Genomic DNA, 23,183 nt, shown 5'->3' on the forward strand with positions numbered 1-23,183 from the left:
ATAACCTTGGTGTTAATACAAATTTGCTGATCCAGTTGACTACATTAGCACCCAGATCACTGGTATAGATAACAAATAACAATGGACCCAGCACTGATCTTTGCAACACTTCACTAGTCACAGGCCTCCATTCTAAGAGACAACCATCTTCAATGTCTCTCTGGCGTCTCCCATGAAGCCAATGTTTAATCCAATTTACTACCTCACACTAAGTGGCAAGTGACTGATGCCAATGTGCACAAAAAAATTCCACAAATTAGATTAGGTTTTTCACTTGGGCAATATACATCAAAAATATAGTACTGTGGTGACCCACTTCCTAGCGCACTCGAACCGGCTCACAAATAGCCAGCGAGCCGGCACAAAGGCCAGTCCCAAAAGGGCGCCAGGTCTGCTTCACCAACAAAGGGAAAAGCCTGCGTGGGATTGTGAGTATGTGCCCCTACAGTATCCGCGCCCAGGGAGGGCGGGATCAGGGAGGCTTTAAAACAAGGCTGTTAAGTTCGAATAAAATCTTCTTTAACTGCAGTTTACCGACTCTGTGTTGTTATTTTAGCGCTGCGTGTAGCACACCGCTATAATTGGTGACCCCGACAGTCCAAATGATTTTTGGACCGGAGATGACCAATGCCGCATCTGTTCATGCAGTTTCGTTAAAACTGCCAAGCTTCTGGACGCTGCAACCTCACCTATGGTTCCAGCAAGCAGAAGCCCAATTCCACGTTTGGCAGATAACCTCAGAGGACACACGTTACTACCACGTGGTAAGCTCCCTCGACCAGGACACAGCGGCCCAGCTTGAGGAGTTCGTACAGTCTCCCCCAGCGGACGTCAAATACACGGAATTCAAAGCCCTGCTCATAAGGACTTTCGGACTCTCATGGCGTGAGCAGGCTGCCCGTTTACTGCACCTGGATGGCTTGGGAGACAGACCTCCATCGGCTTTAATGAATGAGATGTTGTCTCTGGCCGGTGGACACAAACCCTGCCACATGTTTGAGCAGGCATTCCTGGAGCAGCTGCCCGAGGACATACGCCTGCTGCTGTCCGACGCGGATTTCAGCAACCCCCGGAAGGTGGCAGCCTGGGCGGACTTGCTGTGGAACGCCAAGAAGGTGAGTGGGACGTCTGTCGCACAGATCACCAGGCCACACTCCCAGCAGCAAACCAGACCAGGCCTGGCAGCAGAGCCCGCTAACCCCAGAGGCAGGGGTGAGGAGCCCAACGAACAATGGTGCTTCTACCACCACCGGTGGGGCGCAGAAGCCCGCCGCTGTAGCCCACCCTGCAAGTTCCCGGGAAATGCCAGGGCCAGCTGCCGCTGATGGGACAAGAGGGATGTGTGGGACAAGAGGTCGGGACGCCGTTTTTTGGTCGACACCAGTGCTGAGATCAGTGTCTTACCTCCGACGAGTTACGACACCCGCAACAGGGCACCGGGTCCCACCTTGAGGGCCATGAACGGCAGCACGGTAAGGACCTATGGCACCCGTACGATGCAGCTACAGTTCGGCTCCAGCAGGTTCACGTGGGACTTCACACTGGCCGCTGTAGCCCAACTGCTTCTGGGTGCGGATTTTTTGCGGGCTCACAGCCTACTGGTCGACCTGCCCAGGAAGAGACTGGTCCACACCGAGACCTTTCAAACGTTCTCCCTGGGTGAAACCCAGTTGCCAGTCCCTCACCTCGACTCCATCACGCTGTCCGACAACGACTTCACCAGAGTCCTGGCGGATTTCCCATCGGTTCTGGCACCGTAGTTCACAGCAGCCATGCCCCGACACTGCGTACAGCACCACATCCCGACACAGGGACCACCCCTCCACGCCGTGCTCGAAGGCTTCCCCCACACAAGCTCCGGCTGGCGAAGGAGGAGTTGAAGAGGATGGAGGAATTGGGGATCATCCGGCGGTCCGACAGCCCATGGGCCTCCCCCCTACACATGGTGCCCAAAGTGACAGGGGGCTGGAGACCATGCGGCAACTACCGCAGGCTGAACAAGGCTACCACACCGGACCGCTACCCCGTGCTGCACATACAGGACTTTACAGCAAACCTGCACGGCACACGGACCTTCTCAAAGGTAGACCTCGTCCAGGGATACCATCAAATCCCGATGCATCTGGATGACGTCCCCAAAACGGGTCTCATCACCCCGTTCGGCCTTTTCGAGTTCCTCCGCATGCCGTTCGGCCTGAAGAATTCCGCACAGACGTTCCAGCGGTTAATGGACGCAGTGGGATGCGACCTGGACTTCGCATTCATCTATTTGGATGACATCCTCATAGCCAGCAGCAGTTGTCAGGAGCATCTGTCCCACCTCCGTCAACTCTACGCCCGACTGAGTGAGTACGGTCTAACAATCAACCCGGCCAAATGCCAGTTTGGGCTCAACACCATCGACTTCCTGGGCCACAGGATTACTAAAGACGGGGCAACCCCTCTGCCTGCTAAGGTAGACGCGGTCCGCCATTTCCCCCAACCCACCACAATCAAAGGCTTTCAGGAATTCTTAGGTATGGTCAATTTCTGCCACCGCTTCCTCCCTTCAGCTGCCCGAATCATGCGCCCCCTGTTTGCCTTGATGTCGGGTCCGGGCAAGGACATTACCTGGGTCGAGGAGTCCGCCGCCACTTTCATTAAAACAAAAGAAGCCTTGGCAAACGCCGCGATGCTAGTGCACCCCAGAATGGACGTCCCTACCGCCCTCACAGTGGACGCCTCTAACACGGCAGTCGGTGGGGTACTGGAGCAACTCATCGCGGGTCGCTGGCAATCCCTGTTGTTTTTCAGCAAACACCTGCGGCCACCCAAGCACAAATACAGTGCTTTCGACCCAGAACTGTTGGCGCTATACCTGGCAATCCGGCATTTCAGGTACTTCTTAGAAGGTTGGCCCTTCACCGCGTTCACGGACCACAAACCGCTTACCTTTATGTTCACGAAGGTGTCTGATCCCTGGTCGTCCCGCCAGCAGCGCCATCTATCCTACATCTCTGAATACACGACGGATGTCCGGCACGTCTCGGGTAAGGACAATGTCGTGGCGGACATGCTCTCTCGCCCTAACATTCATGCCCTTTCCCAAGAGGTAGACTTTGAGGCACTGGCAGAGGCGCAGCAGGCGGATGAGGAGATTCCGAGTTACAGAACCGCAGTCTCTGGTTTGCAGCTCCAGGACCTCCCCCGTAGGCCCAGGTGAGAGGACCCTACTCTGTGACGTCGCCACGGCCAGCCCCGTCCCAGCACCTTGGCGGCAACGCGTTTTCGACTCCATTCATAACTTAGCGCACCCCTCCATCAGGACTACCGTCTGGATGGTTTCCAGCAGGTTTGTTTGGCACGGACTCCACAAGCAGGTCAGTGAACGGGCCAGAATGTGCATGCACTGCCAGACGGCCAAGGTGCAGTGGCACACCAAAGCTCTGCCGCAGCAGTTCCACCCCGTTCATGTGGAATTTCGACCACATTCATGTGGATATCGTGGGCCCCCTGTCAGTGTCGCGTGGAGCGCGGCACCTCCTGACTATCGTGGACCGGTTCACAAGATGGCCAGAGGAGATCCCACTCACCGACACCACCTCCGAATCTTGCGCCCGGGCACTGATCACCACCTGGGTGTCCTGCTTTGGTGTACTGGCCTACATTACCTCCGACAGAGGCGCCCAGTTCACCTCCAGCCTGTGGTCAGCTATGGCCAGCCTTTTGGGGACACAGCTGTACCACCCACAGTCGAACGGCCTGGTGGAGCGTTTCCACCGTCACCTGAAGTCGGCTCTCATGGCCCGCCTGCAAGGAGCTAACTGGGTGGACGAGCTTCCCTGGGTCCTACTTGGCATCCGCATGGCGCCCAAAGACTCGTCGGCCGAGTTGGTGTACGGCGCACCCCTGGTCGTCCCCGGGGAGTTCATACCGGCCCCAAGGGGGCAAGAGGAAGAACCCGCAGCAGTCCTGGGCAGACTACGTGAGAGGCTCGGTGACCTTGCCCCCATACCCACTTCGCAGCATAGGCAGAACCCGACCTGCGTACCCAAAGACCTGCTAAACTGTAAGTTTGTGTTTGTATGAAGGGGCAGCCATCGGCCACCGCTGCAACGGCCCTACGAGGGGCCGTTTATGGTGCTCAGGAACAACGGGTCCACGATCATGCTGGACGTTGGGAGGAGAGAGGAGGTTTTCACGGTGGACCGACTCAAACCGGCCCATGTGGACTTGGTGCAACCAGTCGAGTTTCCGGCACCTCGGCGCAGAGGCTGACCTCCCAAACAGGGTCCGGCCCAGACTGTGGACATTGGAAGGTGTACCGCCGGTTCTGGGGAGGGGTGGTGTTATGTGGCGACCCACTTCCTAGTGCACTCAAACCAGCTCACAAATAGCCAGCGCGCCGGCACAAAGGCCAGTCCCAAAAGGGCGCCAGGTCTGCTTCACCAACAAAGGGAAAAGCCTGCGCGGGATTGTGAATACATGTCCCCTACAGCATCCGCGCCCGGGGAGGGCGGGATCAGGAAGGCTTTAAAGCAAGGCTGTGAAGTTCGAATAAAATCTTCTTTAACTGCAGTTTACCAACTCCATGTCGTTATTTTAGTGCTGCGCGTAGCACACCGCTACAGTACCATAATAACTTGGAGATTAAATTGAATTTGCATACTGTGGTGTTCAACTACACCGCCAATGATCAATCTAAATAACCTCAAATGTCCTCCCTCACCAGCGACACCACCATTCTGTCCACAATGAGGTTTATAGAGCACCTAACAGGCTCTTCAATGTACTGACATCTCAGCAAACATCATGCAATCATTTAAACCAGGGCCTCACAACCTTTTTTTATGCCATGGACCCCTGCCATTAATTGAGGCATCCATGGACCCCAGGTTGGGAACCCCTGAGGTAAACTAACATAAAGTGACTCCATTTTATTCTTTCTATTTTCACATCAATTCTCCCATTGGCCTAAGCACTAGGAGTAATGAACATCAGCCTACTGGCAACTAGCAGCTCTTTGGATGTGGGAGGATATTGGAGCAGGGACAAAGCGCAGACTCTACAACATAAAAAGTTGGGATTGAACCCAGACATTTGGTGCTGTGTGGCAACGGCTATACTACGCTGCCTGAAAACCACTGTACTAGTAGATGACAGACCCCGCCAGTGCCCAACAACCATGTCTTCCAGATCTATCGATTCAGACTCACATTACATTTTTGCCCTATCGAAGTTCAAAGTATGCTTATAATCACAGTATGCACACCATATAAAACCTTAAGATTCAATTCTCTTACAGGCACCCACAAGAAAACAAAGATAGAAGTCCAAAGCAATTGATGAAAAACCACACATGACAATGACTGACAAGCATCCAATGTGCAAAAGGGCAAACTGTGCAAATAATTTAAAAAAAGCAAACAAAAAATCCATTGAATCCAAGTGCTTATCAGTCATCCTGATCGCAATGATTCTCCGTCTAAACACTCACTCCTTCACAACACCTTTTCAGGTTCGTTGTTGCTGATTTAGCCAACAACCTCCTCCCTATCAGCCAGTTCAGAACTTTATTCAGTGATACAGCACAGTAACAGGCCCTTCTAGCCCAGTAAGCGTGTGTCGCCCAATTACATGAAATTTGATTAAATTAACCAACCAACTTGTAAGAGAAAACCAGAGTACCCAGAGGAAACTTTAGTCACAGGGAAAACATAAAGACTCCTTACAGACAGTGACGGAATTGAACTTGGGCACTGTTACACTAACCACTACACTACCATTTTACCCATTCCTGGCCTCCTACTGACAGAGTGATCTTCCTCCAGAATGATCCCCTGGCCTGGATGTCCAAGCCTCTTTTCCCGTTCCTGGTACTGATTTGACAACCATTTACTTAGATCAGTGTATTATGTTACATAATCAGTGTATTATGCATTTACTGGGGTAATGTATAGGGAACTAACATTAATAATCAGTCACTTCCTACTTTGGTTCCGGGCATTCAACTTTGAACGTTTCCTATGTGACCAAAGGAAAAACACAATGAACGAGCACATCTGTGATTATAATTTGATTCTATATACTCCACCTTCTTTCTTTTTATACATTATAATGTGGTCTCTAAATTCTGATTTCCCCGACACAATGGCATGAGCAGTTTACATTTATAGGAACATAATCGGAGCAGTATTGTGCCATCAACTCTTCAAATCCCCTCTATTATTCTTTAGGAATTCAACTGATTTTCCATTTTAGCACTTATTCCCAGCATATCACAATATGCTTCAAAACCTTTAATATCCAGATCTCTACTGATCTCTGCTTTACACAAACATAGTGATTAATGTTTCACAGCTCTCTAGGGTACAGAGTTCCCATGCTTCAGCATCCTTTATGACAAGAAATTTTGCTTCTTGTTATTTCTGTGTGGCCAATACCTTATTCTCAAGCTTTGCATAATGGTCCTTTCAATCAGCCAAGATATCTGCAGATTTTGCACTCAAGTCCAATAATCCAAGGTTTACTTAACAATCAGAGTGCAACAGCACAACTTTACATTGCCTATGGGCTGAAGTCCTTGAATGCATGCAATTGGCACTAGGCTTAGAAAAAAGATTTTCTTAAGAATATTGTATGCATGCAGTACTGCGCAGAAGTCTGAGGCACACACAAAAAGATTTTGTAAAGTGAAGGGGCTTTCAAAAATAATGAAAATTTTCTAAATATCAAAACATTCACTATAAAGGGGAGTAAACAATAACAAACTAAATCAAATCAATATTTTGTATAACTACCCTTTGCCTTTAAAACTGCATCAATTCTCTTAGGTACACTGTTGTGCAATTTTATAAGAAAATCGGCGAACTTGCCCCACTTCTTCTGCTGACTTTGGCTGTCCTGCTTGCTTCTGTCTCTCCAGGTAATCCTAAACAGCTTTGATGATGCAGCGATATATATTTATATATCTATAGCAGTTAAGTGACTATTCTCGATTTTCTAACTTGCAGTATGATAAACATTTTCATTGTAATTACCTGCAACGTATGCTCAATAGCGTTGGGGAAATTCTTGATTGTGCAGATGGGTATAGAATCTTCTGGAGAATCCTGACCGCGTCCATAGGATTCTGTAAGATGGGGCACGATGACCTGGACATTAGCCTTTGTGCCCATAGTGCCAGATTCCAGCAGCGGTTTCTGGTAGAATATACACCGGCCATCCATGTACTGTCCTGGAAACAAAATTCCAATTTAAATGCACCATCCTGCACTGTATACACATTTTGATCGCCACCAGTGTCACATGGTCACCATCACGGAACCCTCTAAGACACATCCAAGTACTGTTGCAACACAGTCCCCAAAGCTTTGCCAATGATGTCATCACAAGATGCAGCAGGCTGTGAGTGGTGACTAGGCCTCAGGCATGATATCTGAGGCCTTTTTGTCTTTTGCTTCAATCAGCCTGTGAGGAAAACATTTCCAAAGATTCACAAGGGAATAAAGTTATACCATCCTTCTCTTAATGCTAAACAGTGAACATTAATTCATTAATTTATTATCACTTCATATACTGAAAGACAATGACAAGTTTGTTTTTCTAAGTTCAAACATCCTCCCCTCATCTGTCTGGTCAAGACTCCTCAGCATTTTATATGGTCAACATGGTAACAGTTCCTTCAGGACATAAAGGGTGCCACGGTAGCATAGCAGTTAGCACAATGCTATTATCACTCAGGGTAACAGAGTTCTGAGTCTAATCCTTATGTCACCTGAATTGAGCCTGTATGTCCTCCCTGTGGAATGCATGGATTTCCTCCAGGTGCTCTGGTTTTATCCCATAGTCCAAAGATAGTCCACTTAGTAGGCTAATTGGTCGTTCAGTTCAGTTTCAGTTTATTGTCATTTAGAAACCACAAATGCAATGCAGTTAAAAAATGAGACAACATTCCTCCAGAATGATATCACAAAAGCACATGACAAAACAGACTACACCAGAAAATCCACATAACGTTTGGCAATCCCCAATCCAGAGACCAGAGAGGCTGCTGCGTATTAATATTGTGCTACCATCTTAGCGCGTTCCCCGGAAAGGAGCTCCACTCCACCAACCAAAACAAGAACAAAAACTAAAGCTACAAGACCTGCACAAAACCACATAGCTACAACAGTGCAAACAATAGCATAATTAATAAAAAAATAAGACCATGGGCACATAAAAATAGTCCAAAGATGTTAAAAGACTGTAAGTTTGAAAGAAACCACCACACAGTTTCCACAAGTCCTCAGGGTCCCGATAGACTTGTCATCCCACGCTGGTGGCAGAAGGGAGTACCCCCGCTATGGACTTCCACGGCACCGGCGGACTCAGCCTCGCAGACGCAGCACACAGTGAAAGCTCCGTCGAACCCAGCCTCGCAGATACTGCACACAGTGAAAGCACCCCAACTACAGCAGACTCCGTTGAACCTCCGGCCCAGCTTCTCCAAGCACCATCCTCTGCGGAGCGTATTAAGACGCCTCCACCAACGACCACCAGCAACGTAACCCCAAAGACTGGGGGCCTGTTCTTCTCAGCAGAGACCCAGACCTCACAGCAGCAGCTGTGTCGTTGTAAATTGTCCCATGATTAAGTTAGGGTTGGAGGGTTTATTTATTTATTGAGATACTGCGAGCAATAGGCCCTTCCGGCACTTTGGGCAGCATTGTCTAGCAATCCCTGATTTAACCTGAGCCTAATCACAGGACAATTTACAACAACCAGTTAACCTACCAACCAGTACATCTTTGTGACTGCGTGAGGAAACTGGAGCACCAGGAGAAAACCCATGCAGTCACAGGGAGAACGTACAAACTCCTTTACAAGGTGTGACAGGACTTGAACCTGGTTTGCTGGTTCTGTAAAGTATTGTATTAACACAGCCAACGAGGGTTACTGAGTGGTGCAGCTCAAAGGACTGGAAGGGCCTTCTCAATGCTAGATAAATAAATAGATCATAGAAAACCTTCAGCAAAATACAGGCCTTTCGGCCCACAATGCTGTGCTGAACACGTGTTTACTGTCCTCATCAGCTATCAACCACCCATCTTGAGCCTGATCCCCAAGACTCCACCACTCACCCACACACTGGGAGCAACTTACAACGGGCAGTTAATCTACCAACCCTACTGTGTCTTTGGGATGTAAGAAAGAACTGGTGCACATGGAACAACCCTACACATCACAGGGAGAACATGCAATATTCACACAAACAGTGCCCAACGTCAGGGTAGAACCCACGTCTCCAGCACTTCAGGGCAGCAGCTCAATAGCTGTGCCAATGTGCTGCCCCTTGTATGCCTCTAACGTTCAAAACAATCATAAAAGATTTGAAAGTGATAAATTAAAAATAAAATTAAAAACTAATTTATTAAAAAAATAATGATATGCAGGTGACAATAGGGCTTAAATGATGATCACTGATTCAGTTCAAATGAACAGGACTGAACTTTAGGGATTTTCTAGCATGAACAGGATTGTGGAGCTGGATGCTGTAAGGTGGTGTGGTTAGTTAGGATTGCAGATGACTTTGCCTGGGATTGATCGCAAACAGAAATGTGCGCAGTTCATTGGGCAAGCAGCACATTTACAATCAGACTCCTGTCTCTTTTAAATCTATTTGCCTTTTGACTCATTCGCTGGTTTAAACTTCCCCAGAAGCTTCTCTCTCCTCAATTAAAGCCTTTAAGGAATAATAATCCTCTTTACTATGAGTAGCAACTGAGTGACCTCAGTTTTGTGACTCCAAGGTTTCTGTGTGGGGTCAGTGAACTGTGGCTTGGATTGCCACGAACTTCCTAACTGTATATCTGCATTTTAACCCCAATGGTCTGTTTTCAACCAGTTCTCATCTCTGTTCCCGCAATTGCCTTTAGCTTCATTACAGGCTGAGTGCGCCATGTTCTTCTATTCTTTTCACCTGTTGGCCTTTCATTATCTTCACATTCTGATGTTTAGTCAAATGGTGAGCAAGATTAAAAAGATCAAGGCGTCGCCACTGAGGACAAAGAACAAACTGATGTTCAGCTCACTACTCCATGAGGCTTTACTTGCCTCAGTGCTGATATCTCTCTGTGGCTCTGGCCTTCAACCATCAGCCTCCTGGACCGGCTGCAGTGCTGGACTGGCTCTGTGGCTCTGGATCCACTTTCGGGGACTCTGCAGTTCATGTTCTGTGAGTTATTTGTTCACTTCTTTATTGCTTGCACAATTTGTTCTTTTTCACACATTGTGTATACAGTTATGGTTCCCAGAGTCTGGAAAGAAGATGATTGAACTAGAGATGGTGCAGGTGAAAGTGTTTTATAGATAAGGTGAGTTGGTGGAAAGTTGATTTGATTCTCTAGAACAGAAGAAACTGAGGGGATATAAGAAGTAATGAGGGGGCATAGACAAGGTTGACAATAAGAAACATTTCTTCATAGAAGTGGTATGTAAGCCAAAAGGTAGAGGTTTAGGTTAAAACATAGGAGGTTTAGAGTACAGTTCTGCTGAAAGGGCTCATCCTGAAACATCAACTGCACTCTTGTCCATAGACGCTGCCTGGTCTGCTGAGTTCCTCCAGCACTTTGTGTACGTTACTTGGATTTCCAGCATCTGCAGATATTCTCTTGTTTGTGATTGAACAGACAATGCTAGATTTACTTCAAAACACATTTAGGATGTTTCTATAACACCATCTAACAACTTTCAAGTAAAAGCAATATGACTGTTTCTCTCAGCACATCACTAGCACTCTCCGAAACCCTAGCACTCTCCCAAACCACCACTTAGAATCTCCAAAAATCGTGTGTTAGAACATTTCAATTGTCTGGGAAATGTAGAACTTGGAGAACTTTAACCCTTGTTTTCAGACTCCTACACCAGTTTCACTCTACCTCTCTCCTCCCCTAGCTCCCCAACTTGTTTACCACATGAAACTTAGAACAAACATTCATATGGCCTTTTCCCTTCATGACAGTGATTACCAAATAAGGGCTCAATTTTAATGTAAAATTTTTTCTTCAGTCTTTGCTTCCACAGACACTCGCAATCAGCTTGGGGGAGGATTGGCTCCATCCCAATGACCACACAGCAGTAAAAACCCAGCTGTACTTCAAACAACTGAAGTGACAACTGGTGCCAAGTACAAGAAGCTCCATTTTTTGCTGTTTTGAACAATTAACTACCAATTTAAGACTTTAAAGAGAAGATTCTTTTGACTTCTGAGATGATGGCACATTATTGAGGCGTGTCAAAATGACAAAATTGGGCAGACTCCAACATGTATTTAAGGGTAAAAATGTGTTTAGGAGAGTAAAGTAAAGATAGGTAAGTCCCCTGGTCCTGATGGAATGAATCCCAGGGTACTGAAAGGATTGGCAGAAATCCTTTAGTAGAGGCTTCAGTGATGATTTACCAAAATTCTCTGGACTCTCTCTGGACAGGTCCTAGTGGATTGGATGATGGTGAATGTCATGCCACTGTTCAAAAAAGGATGGAGGCAAAAGGCCAGTTAGTTTAACATCAGTACTTTGGAAAATGCTTGAAGCGATGAGGGGTGATTGATAAGTTCGTGGCCTAAGGTAGAAGGAGTCAATTTTAGAAAAGCTAGCACATTTATTTTTCAACATAGTCCCCTCCTACATGTACACACTTAGTCCAGCGGTGGTGGAGCATGCGGATCCCTTCCTTGTAGCAGTGGTCCACAGTAGGGTGACTGATAAGTTTGTGGCCCAAGGTAGAAGGAGATGAGTTATTAACTTCAAACTTTCTGCATTTTCACTCAGAGTTGAACTGCACGGGCATGTAACGAGAGCATCTTGGACCTCCAGGTGGTCCACGGCAGGGGTGACTGGTAAGTCCATGGCCTAAGGTAGAAGGAGATGAGTTATACAGCTTTTGTTACATGCATATGCAGTTCAACTCTTTGAGTGACTATGTAGAAAGTTTGAAATTAAATACTCATCTCCTTCTACCCTAGGCCATGAACTTATCAATTATCCAATGCTGTGCACCACTTCTGGAGGTCCAAGATGCTGACTTCTACAAAGAAGGGATCCGTATGCTCCACGACCACTGGACTAAGTGTAAAATGTAGGAAAAATAAATGTGCTAGGTTTTCTAAAATTGACTCCTCCTACCTTAGGCTACAAACTTATCAATCACCCCCTTGTATCATTAAAGCCAAAATAATGAGGCAACTGAAAAGAAATTGATCATTCAGGCAGATGCAGCATGGATTCAGCACAGGCAGGTCCTGTTTGGCAAACTTACTGGATTTCTTTGAGGGTATAATGAACGCAGTGGACAGAGGGGAATAGAAGGATGTTCATTTACTTGGATTTGCAGAAGGCGTTCGATAAAGTGCCACATAAAAGACTTATGCCAAAGGAGTTGGTACTGTGTCTGCAACTGTTCACGATATACGTTAACGATTTGGAAGGGGGTAATCGCATGTAGTGTATCTAAGTATGCTGATGATATTAAATTCATTGGAAAAGCAAATTGTGCAGAAGATACGGACAGTCTGCAGAGGGATATAGATAGGTTAAGTGAGTGGGCAAGGGTTTGGAGTACGACGTTGGTAAATGTGAGGTCACCCACTTTGGAAGGAAAAAGGAAATAGCAGATTATTGTTTAAATGGTAAAAAAAAACTGCAGCATGCTGCTGTGCAGAGGGACTTGGGAGTGTTTGTGCATGAATCACAAAAGGTTGGTTTGCAGGTGCAGCAGGCTATCAAGGAGGTAAATGGGATGTTGGCCTTCATTACTGGAGAGATTGAATTTAAGAGCAGAGAGATTATGCTGCAACTGTATAGGGTACCGGTGAGGCCACACCTGGAGTACTGTGTGCAGTTCTGGGCTCCTTACTTGAAGAAGGATATACTGGCTTTGGAGGCAGTGCAGAGGAGATTCACCAGGTTGATTCCAGAGATGAGGGAGTTAGACTATGAGGAGAGATTGAGTCACCTGGGACTGTACTCACTGGAATTCAGAAGAATGAAAGGAGATCTTATAGAAACAAATAAAATTATGAAAGGAATAGATAATGTAGATGTAGGAAAATTGTTTCCACTGGTAGGTGAGATTAGAACTAGGGGACACAGCATCAAGATTTGGGGGAGTAATTTTAGGATGGAGATGAGGAGGAACTGCTGTTCTCAGAGAGTGGTGAATCTGTGGAATTCTCTACCCAATGACATTGTGGAGGCTATCTTAGTAAATATATTTAATACAAGGTTGGATAGATTTTTGCATACAGGTAGTCCCCGAGTTACAAATGTCCAACTTACAGACAACTCGTACTTACGAACCAAGGAAGGAGAATGCCGTCCGCCATTTTAAGTCGGATTGCGATGCTGTCCGCCATTTTAAGTTGTTGCCGTTGACACTGTGTTGAGTGTTTAAAGTTTCTATTTGGCTTAAATTTTTCTTAATAAGACCCTCCCCCCCCCCCCCCGTTCCAGTGAGATCAGCGCCGGGCTCGAGAACAGAGGTTCCAGACAGACAGACAGACATACTTTATTGATCCCAAGGGAATTTGGGTTTCGTTACAGCTGCACCAACCAAGAATAGTGAAGAAATATAACAATATAAAACCATAAATAATTAAATAATAAGTGAATCATGCCGAGTGGAAATAAGTCCAGGACCAGCCTATTGGCTCAGGGTGTCTGACACTCTGAGGGAGGAGTTGTAAAGTTTGATGGCCACAGGTAGGAATGACTTCCTATGACGCTCAGTGTTACATCTCGGTGGAATGAGTCTCTGGCTGAATGTACTCCTGTGCCTAACCAGTACATTATGGAGTGGATGGGAGACATTGTCCAAGATGGCATGCAACTTGGACAGCATCCTCTTTTCAGACAGCACCGTCAGAGAGTCCAGTTCCACCCCCACAACATCACAGGCCTTACGAATGAGTTTGTTGATTCTGTTGGTGTCTGCTACCCTCAGCCTGCTGTTGCAGCACACAACAGCAAACATGATAGCACTGGCCATCACAGACTCGTAGAGCATCCTCAGCATCGTCCGGCAGATGTTAAAGGACCTCAGTCTCATCAGGAAATAGAGATGGCTCTGACCCTTCTTGTAGACAGCCTCAGTGTTCTTTGACCAGTCCAGTTTATTGTCAATTCTTATCCCCAGGTATTTGTAATCCTGCACTATGTCCACACTGACCCCTTGGATGGAAACAGGGGTCACCGGTGCCTTAGCCCTCCTCAGGTCCACCACCTTAGTCTTTTTCATATTAAGCTGCAGATGATTCTGCTCACACCATGTGACAAAGTTTCCTACTGTAGCCCTGTACTCAGCCTCATCTCCCTTGCTGATGCATCCAACTATGGCTGAGTCATCAGAAAACTTCTGAAGATGGCAAGACTTTGGGCAGTAGTTAAAGTCTGAGGTGTAGATGGTGAAGAGAAAGGGAGACAGGACAGTCCCCTGTGGAGCCCCAGTGCTGCTGACCACTCTGTCTGACACACAGTGTTGCAAGCGCACGTTCCCGGGTTCGATTTAGTGACAGACCGTTCCTGTGACGGGTTGATGTCAATCCAGTTACTCCTGTACCATCTGTGCCGGGCTGATGTCAAGCTCGCAACTCGACCTCGTTAAAAAAACACTGCCACCTCCAGTTTCAATTCCCACGCGGAATATCGTGGAGCATCAAATACCCAAACCAAGCACAGCCCCCACTTGTCCCATTTAACCTGTCTCAGTGCTATGCAGTATAGGACCCGGGGTATTCAATGCGATGGTTCTTAGGACCCAATGTACCTCGGGAGTTGGCGCAGCTCGGGACTCGCTGCCCGCAGTGTTTCTGTTCCGTTGACGGGAAGCGATCACGATTGAAAATAAAGTGGAAATAATAAAGCATTTGGAAAGAGGTGAAACACCATCAGTCATCAGAAAAGCGTTAGGCTACAGTCGGTCAACGATTGGAACAATTTTAAAGGATAACGGATAAAGTGAGAATAATGGAGCATGTGAAAGACCCTGCCCCAATGAAAGCTACAATTATTACTAAGCAACGCAATGGTTTAATTATTGGAATACATACGTTTCTTAAGTGTTTTATATGCACAAAAAGGTAAAATATATACTATATACTAAGACAAACATTTGACTAACTGACGCTAAATAATACCGGATGTACTTGTTCCCACTTAAGTACAAATCCGACTTAAAGACAGACTCAGAAACGGAACTCGTATGTAATCCGGGGACTGCCTGTAGTAGAGGAATTAGGGGTTATGGGGAAAAGGCAGGTAGGTGGAGATAAGTTCATGTCCAGATCAGCCATGGTCTTATTGCATGGCGGAGCAGGCTCAATGGGCCAGTTGGCCTACTCCTGCTCCTATTTCTTATGTTATCAAGGGAAGGTTTCAGACAATCAGCGATCCAACCAAGACCTCAATGCCAAAGCTGGCAGTAGGTGATGAAAAATCACATTGATAGTGAAGGCTGCTGCAGTGATGGGTCTCCAGTCAACCTGCATACCATGCCACAAGACTCTGACCCAGATCTCTCAAGGACTGTGACGTGTCTGCCTGTGCATCAGCTTTCCATGTCAAACAAGCATTCTCCATTAAGAGAATCTATCTGGACAGCCCTTTAAAGAATATCATACCCGAGTGATCGCACTAGAATGGATGTTAAACGATCTTCCATCTGCTGAGAGGAAACCTGTACTTCTAATTTGAACTCAGGGCTGCAAAGCACCAAATGAGGGTGAGAGAAGAGCTTTAGAAAGGACTGTTCATTGCACAATTTTTGTGGCCTGGCCTTGTTCTCTCTGTTGTGTTTACCTTCTGAGTGCCACATAGTCTGGTACTATCTTATGGAGATCTGCCCCCATAGATATAGACATAAAAGAAACCATTGCCCAGAGTAGCTTGCCATTGGTTCTGGGTTTCCTTTTTCCAGGATTAACTTCACTTGAAGACAGTGTAGAGAAAATTCACTGGATCGATTAGAGGTACAAAGGGGTTATTGTAGAAGATTAAGTTCAACCCATATCTCCAGGGTTCATAAGATTGAAGGGTGATCTTGAACCTCTCAATATCAATGGGATTAGATAGAGAAGATACTTCCCTTCATGTCAAAATCTGGATATTGGGAACACCTTCTTCAGGTGTGGAATCAGCCAGATTAAGAATAGGAAGGATTCAGCTGTTGAGGACAGGACCTGGAATTTTCAGCTGCACTGATGTGTGGAGAATATATTCAAAGAGGAAATAGGCATGTTTTGCACTATCGGAGTGTTAGCGGTTACGAGGAACAGGCAGGAAGGTGGGGCTGAGGCTAAGAACAGATCAAGTTTAATCTTCCTGAATGATGGAGAAAGATTAAAGGTGTTTGACATAACCTCCTCTCCCCCGTTATGCTCTTAGTTATCCCACCTTAAAAGAACTAATCTGGTCCTAATCAATCCATTGCTTGTGAGAGCTTGTTAATGCATTTCCTGCAAGTGACCACAGCTTGTCAACAGGAAACCCCTTGTGTTGTCAAGGTAAACGTCAGCCTAAAATGAACACAATGAGAAGTCATTTCTACCCAAGAACAAATAGTCAGGACTGACTGAATATCCATTGCTACTTACGAGTCTCAACGTTGTCCAATGCATTCGCCAAACCATTCAGATCGTCGAAGAAATCCTGATCGTAAATATTTTCTGTTTCTTCGCCAACACGGTTCTGGTGAGCAATGACATTTATGAAGGGATTCATCTTCCTTACTGCTGCTGCCGCTGTCTCAGACTTCATTTTCTGCTCAGGGTTTAAGACAAAAACAGCCTGTGTTACCCTGATGGTTTTCTACTGTGGAACTCAAATCATATACACAGAATGACATGCACTGGAAGCCAGCGGCAACAACTAAGTTAAGGTCAGATAGCTTGACAAATTTCAGATACTGAAAGGCCTGGACAGAATGGTGGTTTCCACTGGCAAGAGAGTCTCGGACCAGAGGGCACAGCCTCAGAATAAGATAACATTGTTTTAAAACAGAGATGGAGAAGGAATTTCTTCTGCCAGAGGGTGGTGAATCATGGAATTTGTTGCTACAGATGCCTGTGCAGGCCAAGTCAATAGGCATATTGAAAACAAAAGTTAATAGACTGTACATGTCAGACATTAGGGAGATGGCAGGAGAATGTTGAGGGAGAAAATAGATATTTAAGGCATAGATTGATAGGCTCTTGATTAGTGATGGGACTAAGAATTATGGGGGGAAGGCAGGAGAATGAGGTTGTAAAAAATATCAGCCATGATTGAATGTTGGAGTACTCAATGGGCTGAATGGCCTAATCATAAAATGACAGATTGCCAGGACAAATGAGACTAGCACTGGTAGACAGCTCAGTCAACATGGATGAGTCCGGCTGAAGGGGCTACTTCTGTGCTGTACAACTTTATGACATAAGTAACTGGCCAAACAGCTCTGTTATGTATGAGATGCAGACTTATGATACCACCTACACAGACACAGTCCCTGCTTCATAACAATGCCATGTGATAAGTATAACAGGGTCCCTGGTCTCACAATCTACGCTAATGTTTTAATTACATTAATATTGACTGGGGGGTGGCGCTAGCTCATAGAGCACCTTTTCTCCATTGATTTGTATGCCACATCGAGTGGCTATCATTTCAATTCACCCTTCTATTCCCATCCTGCTATGTCTGGCCATGGCCTCCTTTACTATAACAACAAAGCCATACTCAGAAGAGCAACACCTGGGTAGCCTCCACAGGTTGGCACCAACATCACTATTTTGAGCTTCAGGTAATTTCTTCCCCCCCCCCCCCCCCCCCATTCCCCATTCTGAATTCCCCCTCACTCCATCCCTTCTCCTCACCTGTGCACAACTTCTGGTGCCCCTCCTCTGTCCTTTTCTTCCATGGTCCACTGTCTTCTCCTTCTTCCTCAGCCCCCTACCTCTTCTACCTATCACTTCCCAGATTCTTACTTCATCCCTCCTCTCCGCCTAACCACCTTCCCCTCACCTGGCCTTACCTATCACCTGCCAGCTTGTACTTCCATCCCTTCCTCCCACAATCTGGCTTCTTCCCTCTTCTTTTCCAATCCCCGATGAAGTGTGTCTGAAATGTCCTTTAAATAGATGCTGCCTCACCTGGTGGTGGTTGTGGTGGGGTGAGAGAGAGAGGGGGAGGGGGAGGGAGAGGGAGAGAGAGAGATTGATTGATTTTATATATATATATTTTCTGGATTTCCAGCATCTGTAGATTTTGGCTTATAAATCATGAAACCAGCTACTTGTCACTTATGAAAATTTTGTGTCATGCTTACCACACCACAGAGGCAGTGTTTTGGCAGATTAATTGAAGAGAAAATTTCACTAAAAACAACTAACAAAAAACAGGAGATGGAAGAAAATTCCGAAAGCACTCAGCAGACAAAGCAGCAATTGTGAAAAGATACAACACACACAGAATGCTGGAGGAACACAGCAGGTTCTACAATCTACAGACACACTTTCAAAGACTGTTTACAACTCATATTTTCAGTATTATTTTATTTACGCTGTTTGACTTCTTTTGCACATTGGTTGTCAGTCTTTCAAAGTATTTCAAAGGCAGCTTCTAGAGTAGGTTACATGGTCAGCACAACATTGTGGGTCGAAGAGCCTGTAATGTTCTGTAGATTTCTATGCTCTAAAGTAAAATTTATTATATGATACCATATATTACATTGAGATTCATTTTATTGAAAGAATTTACAGAAAAATAGAGAAATACACTAGAATTTATGAAAACTATACATAAACAAAGACTAACATACAACCAATGTGCAAAAGAGGACATACTGTGTAAATAATAAATAATACTGAGAACATGGAAGTATTACTGTTTCTATTTTTATTTCAGATTTTAGGTTACCACAGATATTGGAGCTGTTGCCTTATAGCCAGAGGGATCTGAGCTCAATTCTTACCTTTGGCGTTGTCTGTGTGGAGTTTACATGTTCTCCCTGTGAATGGTATTGCCTTATTATCTCACTATGAGTACCATGATACACTGAAAAGCTTTTGTTTTGTGTGCCTACACAAGTACATCAAGGTAGTAAAAAAGAACATGAATGCAGACTATGCAACAGAATTACAGAGAAAGTGCAATGCAGGTAGACAAACAAAGTGCAAAGGAACATGATGAAGTCATCTGGGAGATCAAGAATTCATCTTGTATGAGTATTCAGTTCAAGAGACTGATTAACAGTGGGACAGAAGCTGTCCTTGAGGCTTCTGTATCTTCTGACAACAGGAGAGAATGACTGGGATTGGAAGGGTCCTTGATTACGTCGGCTGCAGTGAGATATGAAGGAAGGCAGGTTTATGAGAGAGGTTGGGTTGAATTCACAATTCTGTGCAATTTGTTGTCAGGCAAAGCAGATGTTTTCTATGGTGCATCTATAAAAACTGTCACGAGTCAAGGGAACATGTTAAATTTCTTCTGGATGCCACAGTCTCCTCCCGTACCCTGGTTGGTAATTTAATTGTTATTGATAAACTGCTCATGTCAGTTAATGAGAGAGAGACAACTCAGAGATACACAAAGTGGAATGTCTCCAGCTAACAAAAGAGACAATTGTCTTTTGGAGAAGGTTTGTGTACTAGGTACTGTTCTATTCATTGAAACCCCTCAGGGTTTCACCAGAGTGGGCTGGTTTGATGGGTTGCATCATCCCAACCTGATTGACACCAGAGTCCCCGTAAGTGAGGATAAAAGTAGGGTCTGGGGCAACACCCCTCAGACGCACCAGGAGAGACGCTACGAGACCGGTGTGGGCTTGTGTGCGTGTCCACCCTTGCCTGGATGACGAGTCCACCACGGAAGAACAGTCTAGCTAAAGGACGGAGGGCTCATAAGTGAATGGCCACAACAACAACGCATCAACGGATCAAAATCGTAAAGGAAAGTTGGCAAGTTAATAGCTGTTACTGTTCTCTCTCTCTCTCTCTCTCTCTCTCTCCCCCCCAACAATTGAAACACCGCGACCAACAACTACCGCAGCCTGCATGAACTGAACTGAACTGTATATTTCCATCGGACAATTCATTATCCCCAGACAACGATACAGCTTGTTTCTTATTGATTATTATTATACCCGCACTTTTAGGTTTAATATTGATGACGTATATTATCTGTATATTTGCATTGATATTATTTTTGTGTCTTTTTACTAATAAATACTGTTGAAAATAGTATCACCAGACTCCGTCGGTCTTTGCTGGTAAGACACCCAGTTACGGGGTTCATAACAACGACAGTAGAGGAGGAGTTGGATTGACATGTCAGAATAGGAATAGGAAGTGGGATTAAAACGGGTGGCCACTGGGAGATCCCACTTTTTCTGGCAGACAGACTGTAGGCACTCAGCGAAGCGGTCTCCTAACTTAGACTGGATCTCATCAATATACAGGAGTCAATAAATGACCCCAACAGACTCACAGGTGAAGTGTTGCCTCACCTGGAAGGACTGTTTGAGGCTCTGAATGATAGTGAAGGAGGAGGTGTAGGGGCAGGTGTAGCACTTGCTCCGCTTGCAATGATGTGCCAGGATCAGTGAGGAGGGATGAATGGACAAGGGAGTTGTGTAGGGAGCAATCCCTGTGGAAAGCAGAAAGTTGGGGGGGGGGAGGGCAAGGAGTGCTTGGTGGTGGGATCCCACTGGGAGTGGCCAAAGTTGCAGAGAATTATGTGCTGTTGGGCTGGTAGGTGAGAACGAGGAACCCTATCTCTGGTAGGGTGGCAGGAGGATGGGGTGAGAGCAGATGTGTGTGAAATGAAAAAGATGAGGTTGAGGACAGTGTTGATGGTGGAGGAAGGGAAGCCCCTTTCTTTGAAATAGGAGGATATTTCTTTCATTCTAGAATGAAAAGCCTCATCCTGAGAGCAGATGCAGCAGGGATGGAGGAATTGAGAGGAGATGGTGTTTTTACAAGTATCAGGTGGGAAGCGGTATAGTCCAGGTAGCTGTGAGAGTCTGTGGGTTTGTAATAGACATCAGGAGATAAGCTATCTCCAGAGAAAGAGAAAGAGAAATCAAGAAAGGGAAGGGAGGTGTCAAAAATGGGCCAGGTAAATTTGAGGGCTGAAGTTGGAGGCAAAGTTAATGAAATCGACAAGCTCAGCATGGGTGCAAGAAGCAGCACCAATGCAGTCGTTGATTTAGCGAAGAAAAAGTGCGGGACAGACACCAGTGCAGACTTGGAACATGGACTGTTCCACATAACCGTCAAACAGGTAGGCATAGCTGGGACCCATACGAGAGCTCATGGCTACTCCCTTTGTTTGAAGGAAGTGGGAGGAGCCAAAGGAGAAATTATAAAGAGAGAAGACAACTTCCACTAGGCAGAGGAGAGTGGTGGTGGAGGGGAACTGGTTGGGTCTGGTATCCAGAAAGAAACGAAGAGCTTTGTGGCTTTGCTGGTAGGGGATGGAGGTGTAGAGAGACCGGATATCCATAGTGAAAGTAAGATGAAGGGGGCCAGGGAACATGAAACCATTGGAAAGATCCACAGTGTGTGAAGCGTTGTGGATGTAGGTTGGACGGGACTGAACTGGAGGAGATTAGGCAGTTGAGGATATGAATTCAGTGGGGCAGGAACAAGCTGAAACCTGGACAAGCAGGTTTGTGGATCCTGGGTAGGAGTTAGTACAGGGCATAGGAACTATCAGCTTGGTGGCAGAGAATGAGAGATCCTCAGGGCTAATAAAGTCAGTAATGGTGTGGGAGACAACAGCTTGGTGCTCCTTAGTGGGGTGTTGTTCGAGGGAAACGCATCTTTTGTGTCAGTAAGCTACATATACCGAGGATGTGTTGGGGGCAAGTGTCATCATGCTTTGGTACCAACATAGCATGCCCACAATTTACCAACCCGAAGCCATACGTCTTTGGACCATGTGAAGAAATCAAAGCACCAGGGAGAATCCCATGTGGTCACGGGGAGAACGTACAAACTTCTTACAGACAGTAGCGGGAATTGGACCCAGTTTGAAATAATAAACCAATTCAATTCTATTCTATTCAATTTGGAAGTAGACTATGAATGAGTAAAATTTGTGAGGGTCAGTACAGATTGGATGGTTTGAAGGATTTAAGAGTGTGGGTGACTCTGACAGATCTCTGCAAACTCACTTTCTGGTGATGCACGAATTTCTCAAGGTTACAGCACAAGGGTCCGTTGTTGACAAAAGACCTAAGGCCATGGCACCACATGGGGTTAAAACAGAGCGAGACACAGCGTGAGAGGCTTTAAAGGGAACAATCATCCATAGAGTGCCTGTACAACATGTGCCTTTAATCAACTTTCAATTAAGAGTCAGAGATTCTCTGAACAGACAGACTGAGAGACAGAGGGGGAGAATTGGCTGAAATCTGTCTGGAGAATTCACAGAACAGGCTGCAGGTGGAGAAGGAAACAGGGAGTCAATGCGACCCTGCCTCCTGCTGGTGTGCTTGGTTGAACGGGATTGTAAAGTGGATGTTTTCAGAGTGTGCTGCCGACCACATGAATGAGCAGAGAACATTACAGCAGAGGAAGAGGCAATTCATCCCACAATGGCTGTGATAACCATGATGTCATTTAAACTAAACCCAGTTCAAGACTGTTCAAGGTCATTTCCAGTACACAACTGTAAAGGAGAAGGAAATTATTGTTACTCCAGATCCCATGCAACACAAAAAACACACAATAAGATAAGGAACACAATAATAGAAACATAAAAAATCTACAGCACAATACAGGCCCTTCGGCCCACAAAGTTGGGCCAAACATGGCCCTACCTTAAAATTACTTGGGTTACCCAAAGCCCTCTATTTTTCTAAGCTCCATGTACCTATCCAAAAGTCCCTTAAAAGACCCTATCGTATCCGCCTCCACCACCATTACCGGCAGCCCATTCCACGCACTCACCACTCTCTGCATAAAAAACTTACCCCTGACATCTCCTCTGTACCTACTGTCCAGCACCTTAAACGTCTGCCTTCTTGTGGCAGCCATTTCAGCCCTGGGAAAAAGCCTCTGACTATCCACACGATCAATGTCTCTCATCATCTTATACACCTCTATCAGGTCACCTCTCATCCTCCAAGGAGAAAAGGCCCAGTTCACTCAACCTATTCTCATAAGGCATGCTCCCCAATCCAGACAA

The 23,183-nt window shown here is 46.0% G+C and overlaps 1 protein-coding gene across 7 annotated transcripts in view; it reads right to left on the minus strand.

Annotated features, from left to right (window-relative positions):
- The window catches only part of LOC132378004 (ubiquitin-like modifier-activating enzyme 1), a 416,994-nt gene that overhangs the window by 337,972 nt on the left and 55,839 nt on the right, over positions 1-23,183 (minus strand). For all 7 annotated transcript variants that reach the window (XM_059944584.1, XM_059944583.1, XM_059944586.1 and 4 more), the window contains 2 exons: positions 16,610-16,775; positions 7,020-7,216 (listed from right to left, as the gene is read on the minus strand). In XM_059944584.1, coding sequence (XP_059800567.1) covers positions 7,020-7,216; positions 16,610-16,775 — 363 coding nt within the window. The remainder of the gene's footprint in view (positions 1-7,019; positions 7,217-16,609; positions 16,776-23,183) is intronic.

The sequence above is a fragment of the Hypanus sabinus genome, chromosome 19 (genome assembly GCF_030144855.1).
Source record: "Hypanus sabinus isolate sHypSab1 chromosome 19, sHypSab1.hap1, whole genome shotgun sequence".
NCBI lineage: Eukaryota > Metazoa > Chordata > Chondrichthyes > Myliobatiformes > Dasyatidae > Hypanus > Hypanus sabinus.